The sequence below is a fragment of the Babylonia areolata genome, chromosome 4 (genome assembly GCF_041734735.1).
Source record: "Babylonia areolata isolate BAREFJ2019XMU chromosome 4, ASM4173473v1, whole genome shotgun sequence".
In the NCBI taxonomy this organism is placed as follows: domain Eukaryota; kingdom Metazoa; phylum Mollusca; class Gastropoda; order Neogastropoda; family Buccinidae; genus Babylonia; species Babylonia areolata.
This window is the reverse complement of record NC_134879.1, coordinates 19,074,043-19,095,185: the sequence shown is the minus strand read 5'-3', so window position 1 is coordinate 19,095,185 and position 21,143 is coordinate 19,074,043. Positions and strand designations below refer to the sequence as shown.

The following is a 21,143-nucleotide window of genomic DNA, read 5'->3' as shown; positions in this document are numbered from 1 at the left end:
GAAAGTACTACGGCCGATAACCTCCCGGAAGTAGGTAACCTCCCCTTTGTCCCCGTGGCTAGCACCTTTTTTTTCCGGCAGCCATGAAATCTTATCATCCATCCACATAACACACACACACACGCAAGCACACACCCACACACGCACACACAAAGTATATACATAGCAAGGGTTGATTTAAACCATCTTCCTTTCTCACACAATACAAATACTCTGAACTTACTGCCAAGAAACAGTAGCGTCGAACCATCTGCATGGCATTGTCTGTGATGATTGGTGCTTCCAGAATCAGGCGATGAAACAGGCTGCCAAAACAATCAGGCCCACATTGTTAAAATATTCCCATAAATGTGGTCAGTCCTATAATTCTTCATCAAATGGTAGGCTTTTATTAATATGTTTATTTCAAAACACACACACACACAAACATCTACAGCACAAAGGGAAGGTTAGAATGCTGAAGACAAATGTTTTATCTATAAATGGAAACACTATATTGTACCTTGTGGTCCCTAATTACGATAAAAACATGCTAACAAGACAAAGTATTAAAGCTGTACAAATTCTGTTGCAAAAAAAAAATCACATCTATTGCCAAAAAACAGACAATTACAAGACAGAACTAAAAAATTACTGTAAAATACATAACATAAAAATGTCATTGCACAATATCTTACAATATATCCATAAAGTTGTTTAGTCAGTTAATCCTCTTCATGCCCTGTGGCACTGAAGGCCACCAACAGAAACCTCCACTCCTGCTGATCTCATGCTGTTAACTTTCTCAAATCCATCGGACCACAGAGCAACTAAAGAAAAAAACAACTCTGAAAATCAGGCTGGGGTCCTGGGGCCAGCTTGAAATCACCTTCGCATATGATCTTTACCACCAAGACATGATGAAACAAATCCAGCCAGGTGATAAAAAAAGAAAAATTAGTGATACATACCCTTTAAGGATCCACTAAGTGAGAATGTCTACTGATGCTGAATGAGAATATTTGATATCTTTATGTTTTGGGGTGTTTTTTTGACAGAAAGCGTTTTCTTCGACAGAAAATGAAATCAAAGCTGTAGAAAACTGTGGAAAATTCCCCAACCTGATGCATGAAGAGAAAAATACTACCCACCCATCTTTCTGGTCAGGCATTTCCGACACAGCTTTGAGCAGGCGTGTGAGACACTCATCATAGGAGGACAGGTCGGGGGACTTGCCAGGGGTCAGAGTCATGTTGAACCCCTGACAGTTGACGTACTCCTGGTACAGCCAGGAAAAGGCCAGGTCGTAGCGGTTCCTCAGGTCAGAGAAAATGTGCTCCAGGAGAACTGAGCAGAAAAGGGTCAGAAAGAAATCCAGAATCAGAATGTGAAATCTCAAAACAAGGGTTCAAAACACTGATTTACAGTGCAAAATATTCTTCTTATATACCGTAAAGTTTGGTCTATTAAGCAGCGACTTTTTACCCCAGCTTCAACCTCTATGGCTTATACAATGAAGCGGCTTATTTGCGGATTTTAATGATCCCGAGAATGTCACGTTCTCGTCTATTCTTAACTGCCCTTCAACTCACCAAAATCATGATTTCTGTCCATGTATTTTTGGATGAGCTTCAGGATAGTGTGCTAACTGTTCATATTTTATAAATCAAATCTGCACACATTAAAGCCTTCAGATCAGCATTCAGTTCTACTCTGCTCAAGTGTACACCCTCATCATGCCGAAAACGCGACGTTATGCCTATGATGCAGCCTTCAAACTGAAGGCGATCGACCTAGCAGACGACAGTGCAAGCGACGAACCAGCAGCAACCTCCACCTTCATGTTCATGAAGTGAAAGCGAGGCTGAAGTCAGTGACAAGATGGCGGAGGAAGCTGTGCTGGTTCTCTTCAACTCGGACACTGAAGACGAAGATTTTAGTGGATTCAGTGAGCAGGATGACGTTGAATAAATGTGACTATCCCTAAATTATGGATCTTATTTTCGTTGTGTTTTTTTTTTGTTTGTTTGTGTGTGGCACTAGCAGTATTTTCGCTTGCTTTTCTTTGTGTTGTTCCCGCTTGTGTTTATTTCATAACCTACAGTATCGACAGCTTTTCTGTAGTATCAGTATGTGTTCCGGTACCGGAAATAAGTGCGGCTTATAAACCGGTGCGGCTTATGTATGTATAAAGTTCTATTTTTTCCAAAATTTAGTGGGTGCGGCTTATATACCAGTGCGCTCAATAGACCGAACTTTACGGTATGTATTTCTAAAGATGCCTTCAAAACACCAATTTAGGGCACAAAAAACTTCTTCAAAGTCCTATGCATGTATTTCTGAAGATGCCTTCAAAACACTGATTGATAGCATTAAAGACTCCTTCAAATCCTAGCCATGTATTTATTTCTTAAGACCCCTTCAAAAAACTGATTAACAGTGCAAAAGACCTCTTCAAATTCTGAGCATGTATTTCTTTTGCTTCCATTAGGCCAGATATTAACTGCACATTAATTCAGAATGATATGAGTGATGCAAGAATAGTACTTAGAACAATTCAAAATATCTTATTCCAGCAGTGTTAAAACCTTAACATGATTAAAGACGGTATGAATAGATTTTATGATTTCAAGACAACAGATTACAGGAAAAAAAAACTGACAGAAAATGAGAAATAAATCCTTACACTGACATTGTTTGTTCTGCTTTTGTTGTTTTCGTTACTTAAATCTGATGAGTCCTTAGCAATATAATTTCTTCTTTCTATTCACAGTGAAAAAATCAAAACCCAATAACAAATTACTGTTCCTAAAGTTAAAAAGTATCCACTGTGTATCTGTACTAACAGTAATATACAAGGAAACAAAACAGAAACAAAAACATCAACCTTAGCTCATCAAATTAGGAGTCAACATACACTGATTTCATTTGTTATTATGTCAAGTACCTGAAGCACACTGAGCTTTAAATCATAGTAGAGAACTGAACTACTGAAATATTTCATTATCATAATCATGAATGTTAACACTTACTGTCTCTCAAGCGACCACCAAACTGAGAAGTGAGAGAAACCAGAATCTTGTTCCTTGCTGCCTGTATATGATTTGCTGCTGCCATTTCTGTCAAGCAGAACCATTTCCAGAGATAATCACATCACTCTATTCACATACACACAGAACAAAGAGACTTTCTTGAATTGAAACAATGTTTTTTTTATGGCTCAAAGGATAATTTCAACTTGGACTTCAAAGCCTTATCAGACACAATTTTCCCACAGTAAAGTAAGGATGACACTAATATATCCTCTGTGTACATTGATACTGCATGACTACCAGCCCTCAAAGTGCAGAATCTGGCTGCTGTCTGGGAGGTCATGTCAAGAAGATTTTTTTTATTTTTGTTGTTTGTGCCCCATGATCTGTACCGTTTCAACAGCATTACTCAGACACTGCTCATTCCAAGTCCCTATACACAGCCAGGTTTGTCTGCCAGCCTCAGCACCTAGCAACCCACAGGGAACTACTGATGTTTGGTTGCCAGGCCACACTCCAGAGAAAACCCTGCTCTGCAGCTGAGCCATTATGGCAGTGTTCAACAGTGCCTGTTCTGATTCAACGTATGCAGGACACCACTTTCTATCCCACCCACCCTCCATCCCCCACTGACAATAATATTGACTTAGTAACTGAACCAGACTATGGCATAAATATCATGGTTTGATTCTGTGATCCATGTGACTATCATTGCTGACAAGAATTAAACTTCTTCTCGTTTGTCAGATGGACACCCCAGTCTCTGTATGCTGCAAGTCCTCCACACAGCCGTAGAGCTTCCCAGTCACTGGAGTTGGATCCAACCAGTTCCTCTTTCTGAGCATCTCATGGATGGGGCAGGACTGCAGCAGACATTCTGTGGTCTGGCTGTCAGTCCCACATACTGCATGGCTGATGTGGAATTTAGTATATAAGTGGCGGTGCAGGTGGCTGTGGCCTGATGCTGAACCTGAATGCTGACGCCTGTTACTGCCTAGTCAGCAGGTTGTAAGGGTCTGTCCTTTTCTGGTGTTGATGCTGTTGCATCCACTTCTGACAAATTTTAAACAGATACTGTGTGAATTTCACAGATGATGTTTTGTGCATTTCTGAACTGGAACAGGCACTGGTGAACAATAATGGACTCAGAAGCACTGTGGGTGTCCTTTAGAGGGTGGCCTCAAGGCAACTTAACATTCACTGCTCCCTATGGACTGCTGATACTGTCTGGGATGGATGTGGGTGTGGGTGTGTGGGGAAGATGACATGAGCTGCATGGGTTTATCACTGCTGGAAGGGCACAGACCATGAGGAGCCACCACCACCACACCTCCCTGACAAAAATAGTGGATTGTTTTCCACTGAATATCAAAAATTTGAATATGTTTCAGTTTCAGTTTCAGTAGCTCAAGGAGGCATCACTGCGTTCGGACAAATCCATATACGCTACACCACATCTGCCAAGCAGATGCCTGACCAGCAGTGTAACCCAACGCGCTTAGTCAGGCCTTGAGAAAAAAAAAAATATATATATGTATACTTACTTGATATCTGTGTAAATGAATGTGTGTGTGTACATGCATGTGCATACATGTGTGCATGTATGTGTGTGTGTGTGTTGAATGTTCATATACAAATATGTTTGTGTATCTCTACTGCTGTATAAAAGGAAAGGCAAAAAATCTTTTGTCCACACACAATATGAAGACAAACCAAACCCTTTTCACACACTGTAACAGATCCCCTTTAAAGAAATGAAAAAAAAAAGAAGTCTGTAAGATTCTTTCAATCTGGCTGTCCTGACACAAAAGGCACAACTTAGCAATGCATGATACAGAGACAAACCCACTCACTGTCAGCGAGCAAGATACGATCAAAAATGGAGACAGTCATGGCGTCCAAGGTGTCGGACTTGAGAGGCTTGGTGACAGACTCCAACTTGAACTGACGCAGCCCTTTCCTTGGGGCAGGGGCCTGCAGGCAACACAGGGGAACACTTCAATGACACCATCACTCCTCCCAGTGCTCCACAACTTTCTGGTTATAATTTTTTTTTTTTTTTTTTTAAAGAAAAAAAAGAAATGATAATAAGAATATGTCGCACTTACCCAGTAACTCTAAGCATTTAACAACACATGTGGAAAGAAGGTACTGGAGTATGAAAAGTATTTAAAATACAAACTTGCTAGAGATGCTATTTTGAAATGGTGTAACAACACTCGTAACAAACACCATCTCAAACCTCACCCTCCTGCAACACACATATGCAAACACATACACATGTGCACACATGTGCAGGATCATGAACAAAGATGGGTAAGGAGAGAAAGACCTATGATTCAAAGTACTGTTTGAACAAAATGTTTTCCGATTTGATTTGAAAAATGTCACAATAGAACAGTGTATGTTTTATAGAGGAGATTTCCAGAACCAAACACTATAGTGTATAAACGTTCAGAAAACAATAATTAAAAACAGAAACAAAAATAGCTGTTTTATGCCGTTAATTCTAATCATTAACTAAAAACAGAGAAAATAAACATAACACAATTGCAAGAGGTAAGTGTTAAGCTTGTCTACCCTTGCTTGGAAACCTTCCTCTCTTTCAAATGTGCAAAGCACATATCCACTCACAGAAGGGGGTGCCATGAACTCTGCTGCTGCTTTCCTGGCCTTTTCAAACGGGTCGTCCTCTGGCTCTGCTGTCGTCATACCTGTAGCATACAAACGTCAGCAAATAATGGCACTGACACAAATACATTCAAAACCAGTGCAAATAAAGATAATAACCACAACAGTCTCACAATGATGAAGAAGTAATATAACACGTTCAGTTTTATAAAGCTGTGTATTTTCTTTGTTTTGGGTTGTGTTTTTTTCCAAACACAAAATATGTTTTTTTTCAGTACAGTCTATGGCCATGTCATGATCAGAAAGTATTCATAAGTGGACATATTCTAATATTACCCCCCTCCTTCCCAACAACAATAGCAACATCTGTGAATACTCATCACTTTCTAAATGAATTGCTTTCAAATTTGACACTAAAGATGCAAAGAAACTGCCAGTATATGAAACCATGCAATCAACGTATTTGTAATCCCTTGAGTTTTCTTGGTATTTATGCAATAGAGTGGTGATGGAAATAATTAGATTAACGCAGTGTACTGCACATAATTAGAAGACTTCTGTCTTCATGTATACATATAACATATCCATACATATATATATGGATTTAGTAGGTGAAATGCACTGCTGTATGGGATGTGACATGTTATTAAGCAAGAATCTATGTATTCATGTTTACGTGTCTGTCTTTCTATGTAAGTTTTTGGCCCCAAACATTGTGTCATTTGTGTAAGATCTGATTTTCTTTTCTTATTTCACTTGTGTATGTGTACAAAAATTGAAAATTAGAATGCTTAGAAGGCATAATAATTTCTATAATTGAAAAAGAAAAAAAACTGTGCTCCTTACCAACGACGGTCTGAATGAGCTGTTTTGGAGAGGTCCCTCCATCGTCATACGCAGGGGTGGCTGAAGGATCTGGCAATTCCGTTTTCTTCATGGCCTGAGTGGTACAGAAACACATCACCCATTGCTTTAAACACCAGTAAAACATCCACAAATAATTTGAAAAAAATTATCATTTTCCAGCAAAATACCCACAAACAATTTGCAAATAATTATTTTTTCCATTACTGACAGACCAGTAAATCATTCTCCTGCCATGCCTGGAAATATTTTTCCTTTGCTGACACATATGGAATCCTTGTCCCATAACAAAAATAATCAAAATTCTCTTTTTTGTTTCTGAGAACAAAGAAACAAACTATCCTACAAAGTAACTTCTTCCTCAAAAAAAAATTCGTTTTACCATATTGACCTGTGACTGCTTATTTCAACAAACATTGACAGAGTTCAAATAATGATAATAAACACATATGACGCTGAATATTTTGTGTGGAGACAATTCAAAAGCGCTTTCACACCTAACATTCGCAAGCATGCATAACACTTAATCAAAGGGATGAAAGATAAAACATATAAATAAAATCAAGTGCAGTAACTTTAAGAGCAAAACAGAAACACACACACACATAAATATAACACACAAACCTACATATATACACAAACACATACAACAACAAAAATGGCAGTGACAGGACACCAATCTGCAGCTTCAGTTTTCTAAACATGGGTACATACACAAACACACTCAAAAAAAATGTATCCTGATAGCGATGAGGAATTCTGTTAATGTCTTATTACACATACTGGTGATTGTAGACATCCAGTTAAAGCACTAATTTATGCATTTGAATCTTATAATTTAGATAAAATAAAAGGCAGGGGAGAATGGCAGGTGAATGGGAGGTGGGAGGCTATGCTGAGTCGGGGGACACACGATAGATGGAGGGTGGAATCAAAGATGGACATTTGAAATAAGCAGAAGTAGATTTAAAGAAAATGATTCATTGGACTGTGTAAACTGGAAGTCATTAATTCAACAAGCGAAACAAGTGATACTGAATGTAAAAAGTATATAAAAAAAAATCAACGTTTCCAATGACTGTAGTTGACACACTTTCATGTATCTAAGGCTTCATCAACTCTATCAAAAATGACATGCTGTACTGTAACATCACAACAACAAAATTTTTTTTTAAAGCACTTGATATCAGGGAGATATTCAGACCACAGTGGTGACAGGACAGGTAGCTACCTGCAGCTTCAACTCCCCCACTCCTTTGCCCATGCCGGCCATGGTGAGCTGAGTGGCCAGCAGGCGTGACACGTGTTTGATCTGAGAGTCCGTGCCAGCAGCTGCAATGGGGGTGTAGGTAGACTGAAACTGGGCTGGCATTGTGTCAGGCAACATCACCTGCAAAAAGAGATCAACAGAAATCAGAAATAACAACAATATTAGCATTAATATCACTAGTTAAAAAATTACAGAAAGAGCTCAATGGTGAAAGAAGCCAATAGAAAACAGATAAAAGGTACCACAAGAACCAAAATTAACAGGAGAAAAAATGTTGACAACACTGTGCCACATCCTACACAAATCCAGCACCAAAACATGGAGAAGATGCGTTTGAAATATTCACCATAATCGAGCTTGGGCCTGAAATTTTAAATTCTAGTCCACCTGAAGCTGAAATTTTGTATCTCAGTGTACACTGCATAGCGCACAGTGCCAACAGTACAGAAGAAATGAAGCGATGAGGGCCAAAAGGGGCAACGACTGTTGACCCATTATGGAAACCCACATCACAAAATCCTGCAAAACAAAACAACCCACTGGCCACAGCCTTGACCAGTTTGATACAGTAACAATATATTGAGCCCAAACCAAATGTATGGCCAGAACATACTGACAACCTTCAACATGACTAACAAATTCAGGCCAAAGGAGCAGCCTTCACCAGTTTGACACAATAACAACATACTAGGCCAAAGTCAGATCTATGGCCAGAATATACTGACAACCTTCAATACAACTAACTAATTCAGGCCAAAGGAGAACTGACCATACTGAGAAGAACGAGATCAGCTACATGCTGCACACTCAGTCTGGGCAGCAAGTCTTCAGCCGTGATGTCAATTGCCGTCTGACGCTGCGTCGCTGTTGGCGTCTTCTTGCCGGTGCGGTCCACCCATGGCGTCATGCCAATGTCATCATAATCGTCAGCCTGAGGCAAAGGAAACAGTAAATTGAACCAGTGACCATGAATGATATGCTTTCTTATTGCAGCTTTTAGTAAATAAAATAAGATGAATGCAAACTGTAAGACAAAACTGCCTTCCTAAAGAAAGAAAGTTCCCAGCTGCGTCATTTTGTCTGAGGTTAATTAGCGTCTACATTATCATTATTAGTTTATTTGATTATTGTCAACAGATCAAAAGTTATATGTGACAAGAAGCTCTTGGGAAAGCTGGACAGTGCAAGGTCTTCAGAGAAGAAGCCCTCCTCAGTCAAGTGTTTCGGCCCTTAACTCCTTACACTCTAAGGGGGCTGGGCCACACCCAGGTCATGACTCCTGGATGCCCTTGTACTGTTGTCTCTTTTTTTCCCCTGATCCTCAACAGGTTTGAACCTGCGCCTCCAGGATGGTCGTCACTTCAGGACTGAGACATCTTTCTGGCAGACGTTTTGACCTTTCAGCCATCATACACCTAGTTTGAGTAGGGAAATCTAATCCTTATGAAGTTTACTTTCATTCCTCCTCGACCAGATCCAGCTGGAACTCTTTTCAATGAAAGAAACATTCTCAATAACTGGTCTGTCTTTTCCTTTTTTTTCCCCAACATATCAAAATTTTGGTAAAAAAATGAGAAAACACATGAATACTTAAAGGTACCATCTCCTGTGCATTTACCCAGAATATTCACTCAAACACAAAATACTATTATGCAACACTTCTCCTTTAAGTTTCAAAAAATAAAATGCAGACATGAAACTATGACTCACTTCAACTTCAGGCACAACTGTTTCAATCTTGGCTTTCTTGCTTGATGGGCCTGGTTCCTCGATTTTCCTCTTTCGACCCTCCTCTTTTGGCATCGCTTTGTTGATCTGTCGATCACACAGGCACCTTGTATCAATATTGGTAATTCAAGAAATAGGAATTTAAACGTAATTCATGTTAGCTATACCCTCAGCAACAACATAGGTCATATCAGAGCTGAAATTATGTAACAAAAGACAACAAACACAATGTGCTCTGACATCATCATTGGAGCTGAAGAAGGGCCTAGGGCCCAAAACATCGGGAAACACTCTTTCATCATAGGACAAGTCACCACCAACAGGTCAGTCTGAACCGTTTTTTCGCCTGGAGCTGATTATGTTTGCAGACTGGACCTGAATCTTTTTTTTCCACAGAGCAAGAAATAAAAAAGCAATGTTTAAGGAACCTTAGGAGACAAACAGACACATACCTAGGTGGGGCTTTTTTTTCATTTCTTTTTTTTTTTCTTAATCCACCAAACAAGAGACGAAGTAAAAACCGAAACACAAAAATCAACAACACAAAAAAATGTATGTGTAAATGGTATCAATGTCATCTCAGACTGACCTCTGACTGTGAAGCCCCCAGATCAGTGAGGAGAGTGGTGATCTGAGGTATGAAGTCAGCAGACGCACTGTGGCGCAGCAACGACAACATCTGCATCTTGAGGTTCTTGCGCACACTGCTGACCTGGGACTTGGCCAGGGTTGGGGGAAGATTGACTGAACAAAAATCACTTAAGATGAATTAATATGAAGACAGACTGTGAACAGAAACTGCATAAATGTGAATCAATAAGGAGGTTGACTGTGAACAAAACCCTCATTAAAATGAGTTAATAACAAGACTGACAAAACAAAAGTCACACTGAGGTCAATTAAATAGAATATGAACTGTGAAAAAAGATCACATGTATATAAATTAGTATGAAGATTGGTTCTGAACAAAAGTTGCATTGAGATCAATTCATTAGACTGACTGTGAACAAAAACTGTATTTAGATGAATCAAAAAGAAACAGCTGCTAGCATGTTCCAGAGCACCAAGGTATGATGCACAGCTCAATAAACTGAGAAATCAAGTAGCGTGCAAGGAAACAAGAACTTAAAAAGCAGCATCCTCTTATCAAAAAACAACAACAACAACATAAAACACAAACACACACACACACAAAGAGCTCAAGCAAAAAGGAATTAAAAGTAACCATCTCTGCACAAACTTACACACAGACATAACGAGAAATGGCATTCATATTTTCACAGAATGACCAAACTCAAATTCTACAGAACAAATATGGGCTTTCTTTTGACACCATGAAAATTCAATAAAATGACACGATAATAACTCAGCCATTGAATATAGTGTGGACAATAAGACTTTCAAGAATTGTTTCTCAATACAGTTGATAACATTTTGCTACAGGCAGTGAAGCCAGAAAAGTGACACACCATGTAGAGCTTCAAAGCTCTGGACGACCTGGTCAAAGAAGGATGTGCGCTGTCTGGCAATGTTGGTGACTGCTCCCATCACCGTCATCAGGTTGATGCTGCACACAGCACACAACAGCCAATCAAATCATGTTGATTATGATAGCCCAGCCAAACACAAAGGGGCCATTTCAAACCTGACACACCCCACAACAGCCAATGAGGACACAGGATGATTCCTCATCGGCTACTGGGCCGAGCAAACATAGGAGCTTGAAAACAATAAAGAAAAACAAAATAAAACAAATACAAATGTACATTCACCACAGGAGTGATCCGTAACAAAGTCATCAATGTGATACCATTTGTTTTCTGCAAGGTGCTTTGTAGACTGGTGTATAAGCACAACAAACCCACTATATAGAATTATGTTGACCTACTGCTTCTCTCTGTAATAAATTTGTTTCTTCCTAGTTTCTGAGATCTTGCAAGAGTGCATGTATGTGAGAGTATGTTTACTTTACAGTGCAGTTAACCCCTTTTTCAGATCAAGACCCAACCCAGTTGACAACGAAAACAAGCTACTCAGACAAGCAAAAGCATGAATTTGATACCCTTCATAACTTTTTTCATGAGATTTTAACACTTCTGAAAAAATTTGCAAGATCAGATGAATCCAGCAGTACAAAGATACAATGTCCCTTGAAAAAATCCTTGATGGATGTATGGATGACCATATACATGTAGAGTGATGGCCCAGAAGTAATGCGTCCGCCTAGGAAGTGAGAGAATCTAAGCATGCTGGTTCGAATCACGGCTCAGCCGCTGATATTTTCTCCCCCTCCACTAGACCTCGAGTGGTGGTTTGGACGCTAGTCATTCAGATGAGACGATAAATTGAGGTCCCATGTGCTGCATGCACTTAGCACATGTAAAAGTACCCACAGCAACAAAAGGGTTGTTCCTGGCAAAATTCTGTAGACAAATCCACTTCGATAGAAAAAACAAATAAAACTGCATGCAGGAAAAAAAGAAAAAGAAAAAAAAGGTTGGTGCTGTAGTGTAGCGATACGCTCTCCCTGGGGAGAGCAGCCCAAATGTAACACAGAAAAATCTGTTGTGATAAAAAGAAATAAAAACACAAATACACAGTGGTATTTGAGTGGCAAGCAAGAGTTATGATCATGAGTCTATTTGTCTTTCAAATTTCTAAATGATCCATGTTTATGATTATTTCTCATGTCTGCCATACATATGCTGTGAAAGAAAAAAAATCCATTTCAAACAGTAGCTGTTTTTGTTTTTTTTAATGAACTACTAATAAAGTACATAAATCTTCTATTTATCATCATCATCATCAAGACTAAACCTATGGCTCACAGCTGTCCTCTGGTGTTCTCAACCGGATGTATCTGGGGATCTAGTGTTCTCATCTGGATATATGTGGGGATCTAGTGTTCTCAACTGGATATGCGTGGGGATCTGGTGTTCTCACCTGGATGTATGTGGGGATCTGGTGTTCTCACCTGGATGTATGTGGGGACCCGGTGTTCTCACCTGGATGTATGTGGGGATCTGGTGTTCTCACCTGGATGTATGTGGGGACCCGGTGTTCTCACCTGGATGTATGTGGGGATCTGGTGTTCTCACCTGGATGTATGTGGGGATCTGGTGTTCTCACCCGGATGTATGTGGGGATCTGGTGTTCTCACCTGGATGTATGTGGGGATCTGGTGTTCTCACCTGGATGTATGTGGGGATCTGGTATTCTCACCTGCATATATGTGGGGATCTGGTGTTCTCACCTGGAGATATGTGGGGATCCCTGGAACTGAACCAGACTGAGGAACATGTTCTGGCCCTCTGCCTCCAGTTTCTTTACACGCACCAGTCGGTTGTTGTCCGTCAACTGGTCCAGGGAAAATTCTATCTGCTTCTTCGGAACATCGCAGTCCTGTGACATATGATACCAGTATTTGTGCAATCATGGTATTGATAAGGCTTGAGAAACACCATTCCATGATTCGTCCTCTTATACTGCATGCTGATAAACATCCTGCTAATCCCTCACCTCAATCTTGCCCCAGGAACCAGAAATGTATGCTTGAAAGTGAATATAAATTAATCAGTGTGTGTGTGTGTGTGTGTGTGTGTCTGTGTGCGAGCGCGCATCAGAACAAGAGAGACACAGTGAGCAAGCATTTGAAAAGTACACATTTTAAAACACAGGTTTTGAGGCTGCCGGAGTCTGCACTAGTTGGGTCACGGTTAAGTATGTGTAATTAAACACAGGTTTTTGAAGCTGATAAACAGACACACACAAACAAACTCTCCACCACTTACAGGTGTTCTCTTGGACAAGGTCAGAGTCAATCCTTCCAACATCTTCACCACATGGGTTCGAACACTGCAAAACAAAATCATCTGGTTAGTATGTTCACAGATTACTTTGTATATTCACACTCTCATTTTGTGCAGGAAAGTTTGTATCCTCATTGGCATAAATGCACACATGTGTTTTAGTTCCACCTACACTCCAACATTAGTTTGAACTATCCTTAAATCATACATAACAAAAACTGTGCACTTTTCCTTCTTTTTGGATGTAAGAAATCTACCAGGTCCTGGAGACAAGCACCTGCAGTGTTTATAAGGAAATTGGAAAAACACCCACAAAGACGTCTGTGAAGTAGATGACACTTTACTGTGTGGTGCCTGTCTTCCAATAAAACTCTGGGTAGGAGCCAGCCATGGATTGAAAAAACCCACCTCCACTTGGAATCAAACACACATCCTACCACTCTTACCCTACCAGTCTTCAACAACGCTCTTGCTGTCATGGGTTTTTTATGTGCACTAAATGCATGTTGTACATGAGACTTCAATTTATCACCTCATTCAAATGACTACCATAATCAAACATAAGGAATATACTGAAAACTATCAAGAACATGTACTGCAAACATGCACACACACTGTTTTCTGTGCAAGGCAGGAGCTCTTGCCATCACAATTTTAAGCATGAAAAGAAAAACAAAACGAAAAAATGAGAACAAAACAACGACAATAATAAAAAGACACATGCATGTTAACCATCTTTACGATGTCAAAAACACCCTCTCACAAATCCTCACCCATCATTGTCAGAATCAATAAGCTCCAGAAGTCCAGACTTGATCTTGTTCACCTGCTCCCACACCACGTTCATTTCTGGGGTCACAGTCTTGGCTTTGCCCACCCACTGTGAAAAACAAACACATCAGTCACACAGTCACTTCAGCATTTTGCATGCACATTACCTCATTGAAGTGCTTTCCCTGTATCGTTCACACTTATTACTATGTTTATGTTTCACTTTATATCTTTCACTCCAAAGTACATGTGGCAAAGAATCACAAATAAACAACCAGTAAGCAATCCCAGTTTCTCACTCTTGTAAGGTATTTCCTCTTGATAATTTCTTATTTCACATTGCCTATTTTCCCTTTATCATGCAAATCAAACCCCACCCTATTCAAAGAAAAGAAAAGTTATTCAGACCACCCGGATTTTCTAAATTTTCTTAAAAAAATCCTTATGCATGGAAACGCTTTCCATTTGAATTTTTCAGATTTCACACACATACATGCCCATGAGTAAGATACATATTGCTTTAAACTTTCCAATGATTACACATACTACACACAAACACACACATGTACAAACAGAAACACACACACATGCATACACACAAACACCTGCTTGCCAAATTTGCAAGATCTGCAGCTGCAGCAGTTAAAAAAAGATTTTGTTCTGACCCAAGATATCCACTATAAACCAAAATTTTGATAAATGCCAGTATCTATTTTATCACAAACAGCAGCAAACAACACATCAATCATTGTGCAATAAATCAATATCAAAGGACGTACCTGCAGGGCACATCTGTACAGCCCTGAAAAAGCCAGGATGACTTTCTTCTGAACATTCACATTCTCATCTTGTACAAGATGCATGATGCAAGGCATCACTCTTGGTAGGCAGGTATGATCTTTCTTGCTGTTCAAGGACATTACAACAACAAAAAATAAGATTTACAAATATCTAATTTGCTTGCATCAAAGTTCATGAACAAATCTGTTAAAGTGAAACAAAAAATCAGTGAAAAGACAAGAGAATAAAAAAGATAACTGCTTGTAAAATGTAAAGAAAATCAATGTGCAGTTCATTTACATATTATTATTAAAAAAATTTTTTTTAAAAGGAATATAGAATAAGCTGCAGCATCCGACAAGAAAAGCAACAACGACACGAGTGATGCATTTATGGTGCAGAAAAAGAAAAAAATAGTGATGGATATTTCAATTTTCTTTAATTCTCAGCATTAATTTTGGTATGCTTGACCAACATGTTTGGTCCATGCATAGTTTGCACATCCGCTTTCCTCCCTCCCCCTTTTGCTTTTTTTTTTAAAGCAGATAGGTGCAGCATACTCATCAGCCGACACACTTTGACACCTCCTAAAAACTTAAATTTCTCCACCTAAATGTAAAATTTTAAAGACAACAAAAACTAACTTGAAACCACTACTTTGTCCCTTTTACTTCAGCCTACAAGTTTGTCACCAGGTATTCCTATATCACTTAGTGAAAAGCATTTGCTATAAAACATTATCATACATTATAAAATGAGAGTCACATCATAGTACATGCCGTAGTTATGTAATGAACTAACCATGCCTCTTCCATAAATCCAATGATGCATTTTCTGACATCAACAGAGCGGTCACTCTGGAAAGCAATGACCTCATCCAGAAAATTGTCCAGTAATTCAGGATCTTTGTGGATAATGAGTTCCTGAACCTGAAAGTTAAACACACTGTGTTAGTTACTTAGAATATGACGATGAACTTATTCTTATCAACCATACTGTGACTCCTCCAGATTTCATTTCTTTTGCTCAGAAACTAATCTTATGGCACACTTTTGACAGAATCTACTGCTTCAGCTTAATATCAACCTTACAAAAGAAAAACTTCTGGACAATGTGTGTGTGTGTGTGTGTGTGTGTGTGTGTGGTGCTCACTGCTGTATTATCACATTCTGTGCATCCTCATTCTATACTCACACTGTAATCCTTTGTCTGAGGTGTGGTACAATGATAAATGATAGTATTAACACATTTCTGAGTCCATTCCAGATTGTGTACAAGCTATATTTCATCTTGTGTATGCAACAAAATAACCAGCACCTTCCACAAGGCACAATGACCTGTTTTGTCACTTTATAAATAAGAGACCTCTCTCATCCTGACAGGCAGTGCCTGATAAGCAATGACTTAATTAATTTTGCATTTGTCTAAAACTATTAAAACATAGGCAATTCATATTCAAAGAAAATTTTCTTGAGCAGTAACAAATGCTCAAAGAGAACATGTATCAATTATATATATACAAAAACAAAGGACACACATATATTATATGACATGCAATTTAACTGTAATGCAAATCAACCTTCAAATTACAATTTTTAAGTAAGGGAGAGAGTGACAGAGATAGAGGGAGTTATAAAAATCAAGAGTGAGAAAGGTCATTTATTACAAAGAAGAGAAAATTAGAAAAACATCCTCTCTAAACTGAAAATTTTTACCTGTCTCAGGTTTGATACTTTGTCACTGTCATTTGGTAACAATGATGCCTGATTCAGAAGATCAACAACCTGTCAAAAATACCACAATGTTTCAATAATAAAACTGTGTTGAGAAATACTGTTAATGATATTGTGCCAAGAAACATGCTGTCAATTATGTCATACATCCACAGGCACACTAACACACCAATTGACCAAATCATTTTTTATCTTTAAGCATGTTTTATTCTCTTTCACATGTTAAATCAATGGATATTTTCAGTATTCTAACAATGAAAAGGGCAGTTGAATACTAATACTACTAACACTAGTTTGCTATTAATGTATTATAGTATAAAGATCATGCATACACACTACTCAGTCTGAATATGAGTGCATTGTGTCAGTATGTATCACTGTGTCCGTATGTGTGTGTGTGTGTGTGTGTGTGTGGTTGTTGAATGTTTCGAACATCTCTGCACATGTTTACAAGTGTGTACATACATTACATGTAAAAAATCATCACTGATAGTATTACTCTGATGGTGAAACAGTTCCTTTAACTTTCTGTGCATTGACCATACAGTTCCTTCAACCTTCTGTGCATTGACCATATAAATATTTGTCGATCAGTTGTACTTTTCTAATGTAATTTCTATTGATTTGCCTTGAACCGAAACTGATCATAAAAAATGCACAAGCACAACTTCCGTGACAATTCTACAACTGAGCGATTCGATTTTATCTACTACAAGGAAAGGGTTATACGATATATGTTATATGTAGCGAGCGTCAGTCTTTACTTTTTCGTTGGTCGATTTTCTTGCAATCTCTGCTGCAAGTTCTGCATCTTCGTCGTCAGTGAAGAATTGTGCTGCAGTTGACATACGTTTTGGGGGCGCTGTAGCGCTTGTGCTTGCCCCTGCCATTTTTACATAAAAACTGGCGGTCTAAGGATCGGTTATACTTTACCCTGTTAAATCAGTACTTATTCTGTGTTATAAATGAAGACAACTTAACGCTCATTTGATCAAAATTTCCGGTAGGACGCATGCATGCTTCAATTTTCCGCCATCTTGGGAGTTTCTGGTATGTCGTTATTTCCATGCAAAGTGGGTTTTTTTTTCTCTTCTACTTATCTTGCATACAATTTTCTTTATCAAGTAAGATAAGTATCGAAACAGAATCTATAGGTACAGAGTGATTAAAAAATAATAATAATAATAAAATTTTAAAAAAGGAAAACGAAAAGAGGTGAGAAGTAAAGGGAAACAAGTTCCTTTCAAACATTTGGTCAGGCAGTTAAGTCCCTTGATAAATCCATCCCTTCCAAAAATTAATTATTAATAAATAAATAAATAATAATAATAATCATCATCATCATCATTACACATCATCATCATCATCTTCTTCTTCTTCTTCACATTCTATAATATCTGTTATTATCATTATTTATCATCATTATCATAATTATTTCTTTTTTTTCCGTTATACGATCAACATCGACTTGCCGATTTACCATGTATTATTTGTTGATCTTTTTTCTTTCTTTCTTTCTTTTTAAAAAAATCTATTCTTAATCTTTTTTCAATTAAATCTTTCTTCTTTTTTAATTGTTATCATTATCATGATCATTGTCACTTTTCAAGATTGTTTTTATAATTATTGGTAGTTATAATATAGGATGCAATGGTTCTAAATTATATATAATTGATATAGTGTGCAGCGCGCACGTGTGTGTGTGTGTGTGTGTGTGTGTGTGTGTGTGTGTGTTTTCGGTTCCCTTTGACTCCCTCCCTATAGCTCAGTGAGGACAGACAATTCAAATACTGATTGTCACAGCACCAAACTGAACCAAGACCCACTTAAACACTTCATTGACAACTGCGGACATGACCTAAAGTCAGTAAAGTGATAATGTGATAACAGATTGTTTAACTAAACATTAAACTGAGTATCAGTATCAGTATCAGTAGCTCAAGGAGGCGTCACTGCGTTCGTACAAATCCATATACGTTACACCAAATCTGCCATGCAGATCACGGTTGACCAGCAGCATAACCCATCACGCTTAGTCAGGCCTTGAAAAACTGAAAAAGAAAAAAAAGAGAGAAATAAATGAATATCTAAATACGAAAAAAAGAAAAAGAAAAAAAATTAAACAAACAAAGAAGTAAATGAATATTTATATATGAAAAAAGAGACTGGAAAAACTACTACTACTACTGATAATAATAATAATAATAATAATAATAATGAATAAATTAAATAGAATAAAAAGACAATAATGATAATAAATAAACAAATAAGCAAATAAATGTAAAACACACACACACACACACACACACACACACACACACACACACACATGCATAACAGATATCAGTAGAACAAACATGCAGTTTCACAAACTAAATGAAAGCACAAACAAATATACATAAACGTACAAGAGCCCCCCCCCCCTCCCCCCTCCCCCCCCCCCACACACACACACACGTCACACACACACACACACACACCATCTCCCAAATTACCGGCCCTGCACAACCCCCTCCTCCCGCCCCACCGAACACGTTCCAATATTCCGTTGTTCCCACAATACAGACATGCACACACACACACACACACACACACACACACACACACACACACACACACACACACACACACACACACATACACGCACGGCGGCACAGAGCTCTCCTGACACGTGTGTACACTTACACTCTCGCGCGCGCACACACGCACACACACATACACACACACACACACACACACACACACACACACACACAGGCTGCCACTGATTGGCCCCAAGAGGGGTGGGAAAAGATATCTGATGCCAGGCGTGTTGCTCAGTCTACTGTACTTGGGAAAGCCCATACATACTCTGTTCAGTTTTGAAGAAATTTGCACAATGTTTGTTTGGAAATGATGCCAATATTCATTTGATTTGCAAAGCATCGTGCTCTACCTTTCATGCTAGACTTACGGCCGCTCCCTGTCTCTACCTTTCTTTCTTTGGGGCGATCGATGGTGTGATGGCCTTGTACCTGTTCTTCATGGTATTCTTTGACTTTTCTGAGGATTTCCGATTTTCCTAGATGTAGGCCGCTCGTTGTTGTTGTGTTACCAGCAAGTCTGTCAGCTCGCTCATTTCCCTTAGCACATGCATGTCCCGGGCAGTATGACCATGTAAGTTTCTAAATCTGAAACTGAGTTGTGCATTGCCTCATGCCACTCTGGGCTTCTTATTCCACTTTCAATTTTTTTTGTATGAGGTTCATTGAGTCCTTTAGAATCATGGCATGTTGGTTTCCAGGCATATGGATATTTGATAGCCACTGGAGAGCATGTGTTACAGCTTCAACTTCCATCGTTAGGCTGGAGGTTATGACTTTGTAGGCATTTTCTTCCCTAATTGTTTTTCCATTTTGTTTCGCAGTGAATCCCCAACCGTACTGGTCTTTGGTGACTGAACCATTTGTGTATATGATGATGTCATCTTCTTTACAGTTTTTTTTCTATGAGTAGCTTCACTTCTGCCCTCTGGCCATTCCCGACAATGTCTTCCTAGAGTGGGTGAAATGGATGTGTTGAATAGATGATTGAGGTTTTCGGGGCTTTCTCCCATTCTTCTGTTTCTTTCAGGTCTTGTAGTCGGCATACAAGGTGGATTGTGTCTTCTGCTTGCCCCATCCATGATCTTCCTCGTCATAGACGGCTGTTTTTTCGTTCCTTGACTGCATCATGCAGTGGGTTTTGATGGTTTTCTAATGCTCTGAAGTAGGCCTTAAACTGTTCTAACTTGTTTCTGGCCTGCATTGAAGGAAGGTCAAGCAGGTATCGCATGTTTTCCGCAGGTGTGTCTTCTGTTGTTCCAAGGATCAGCCTCATAGCTTCATTCTGAACTCTTTTTAATTTTGGAAGGCTGCTTTGAGACGGTGTTGTTAGCCCAAGTCCGTAGTCGATCACACTGAGAACGAGTGATTGATATGGCAGGAAGAGGTGGCGTTGTTCGATACCTTTGGTTGCCATTGCTTTTAAGACTGAAAGACCCTTTTTGCATTTGAGAACAGTATTTTCCGTATGTTTTCTGAAGGTCAGCATCCTGTCGAACTGTTTTCCTAGGCAGCGTAGGCCTTCGGTTTTCTCGATCTGAATTCCGTCGAATGACACAGGTCACAGTGGTGGTGATTTGCTAGCAGTTTTGTTGTTGAGGGTGCACCACAGGAACGTTTAGACTTTCGCTGGATTAATGGAAGATCCTGTGTCCTTGCACCACTGAGCGATATCGTTAAGTTGTTTCTGGACGGCTGTAGTTCTTTCTTGAGCATCTTTCGAAGTTTTGAAGACCAGGCCATCATCCGCATGAGAAAGCACCCGAGCTATTCCATTGTTGTTTAAGTCTGCAAGGCCTTTCGTGTAGACGTTCTAGAGGACAGGAGAGAGCGGAGACCCTTGTGACAGTCCCATGGAAAGTTTAGAATGTGCAGACATCCTATCTCCGAGGCGTAGGACGACGGTTCTTTCCTGAAGCGCTGCTGCTATCCATCTTGTCAATGTTAAACTGAGCTACTCCGCT

General features: G+C 39.1%; 1 protein-coding gene across 1 annotated transcript in view; it reads right to left on the bottom strand.

Annotated features, from left to right (window-relative positions):
- The window catches only part of LOC143280921 (symplekin-like), a 33,550-nt gene extending 15,918 nt beyond the window's left edge, over positions 1-17,632 (bottom strand). Inside the window, exons 1-18 of the mRNA XM_076585704.1 lie at positions 17,362-17,632; positions 16,580-16,648; positions 15,666-15,793; positions 14,864-14,990; positions 14,087-14,193; positions 13,296-13,359; positions 12,758-12,906; positions 10,974-11,071; positions 10,094-10,248; positions 9,487-9,591; positions 8,546-8,707; positions 7,738-7,896; positions 6,489-6,582; positions 5,646-5,725; positions 4,865-4,985; positions 3,012-3,098; positions 1,131-1,326; positions 224-305 (exon numbers count right to left, since the gene is read on the bottom strand). Coding sequence (XP_076441819.1) covers positions 224-305; positions 1,131-1,326; positions 3,012-3,098; positions 4,865-4,985; positions 5,646-5,725; positions 6,489-6,582; positions 7,738-7,896; positions 8,546-8,707; positions 9,487-9,591; positions 10,094-10,248; positions 10,974-11,071; positions 12,758-12,906; positions 13,296-13,359; positions 14,087-14,193; positions 14,864-14,990; positions 15,666-15,793; positions 16,580-16,648; positions 17,362-17,487 — 2,109 coding nt within the window. The 5' untranslated portion in view covers positions 17,488-17,632. The remainder of the gene's footprint in view (positions 1-223; positions 306-1,130; positions 1,327-3,011; positions 3,099-4,864; positions 4,986-5,645; positions 5,726-6,488; positions 6,583-7,737; positions 7,897-8,545; positions 8,708-9,486; positions 9,592-10,093; positions 10,249-10,973; positions 11,072-12,757; positions 12,907-13,295; positions 13,360-14,086; positions 14,194-14,863; positions 14,991-15,665; positions 15,794-16,579; positions 16,649-17,361) is intronic.
- Positions 17,633-21,143: the final 3,511 nt, after the last annotated feature.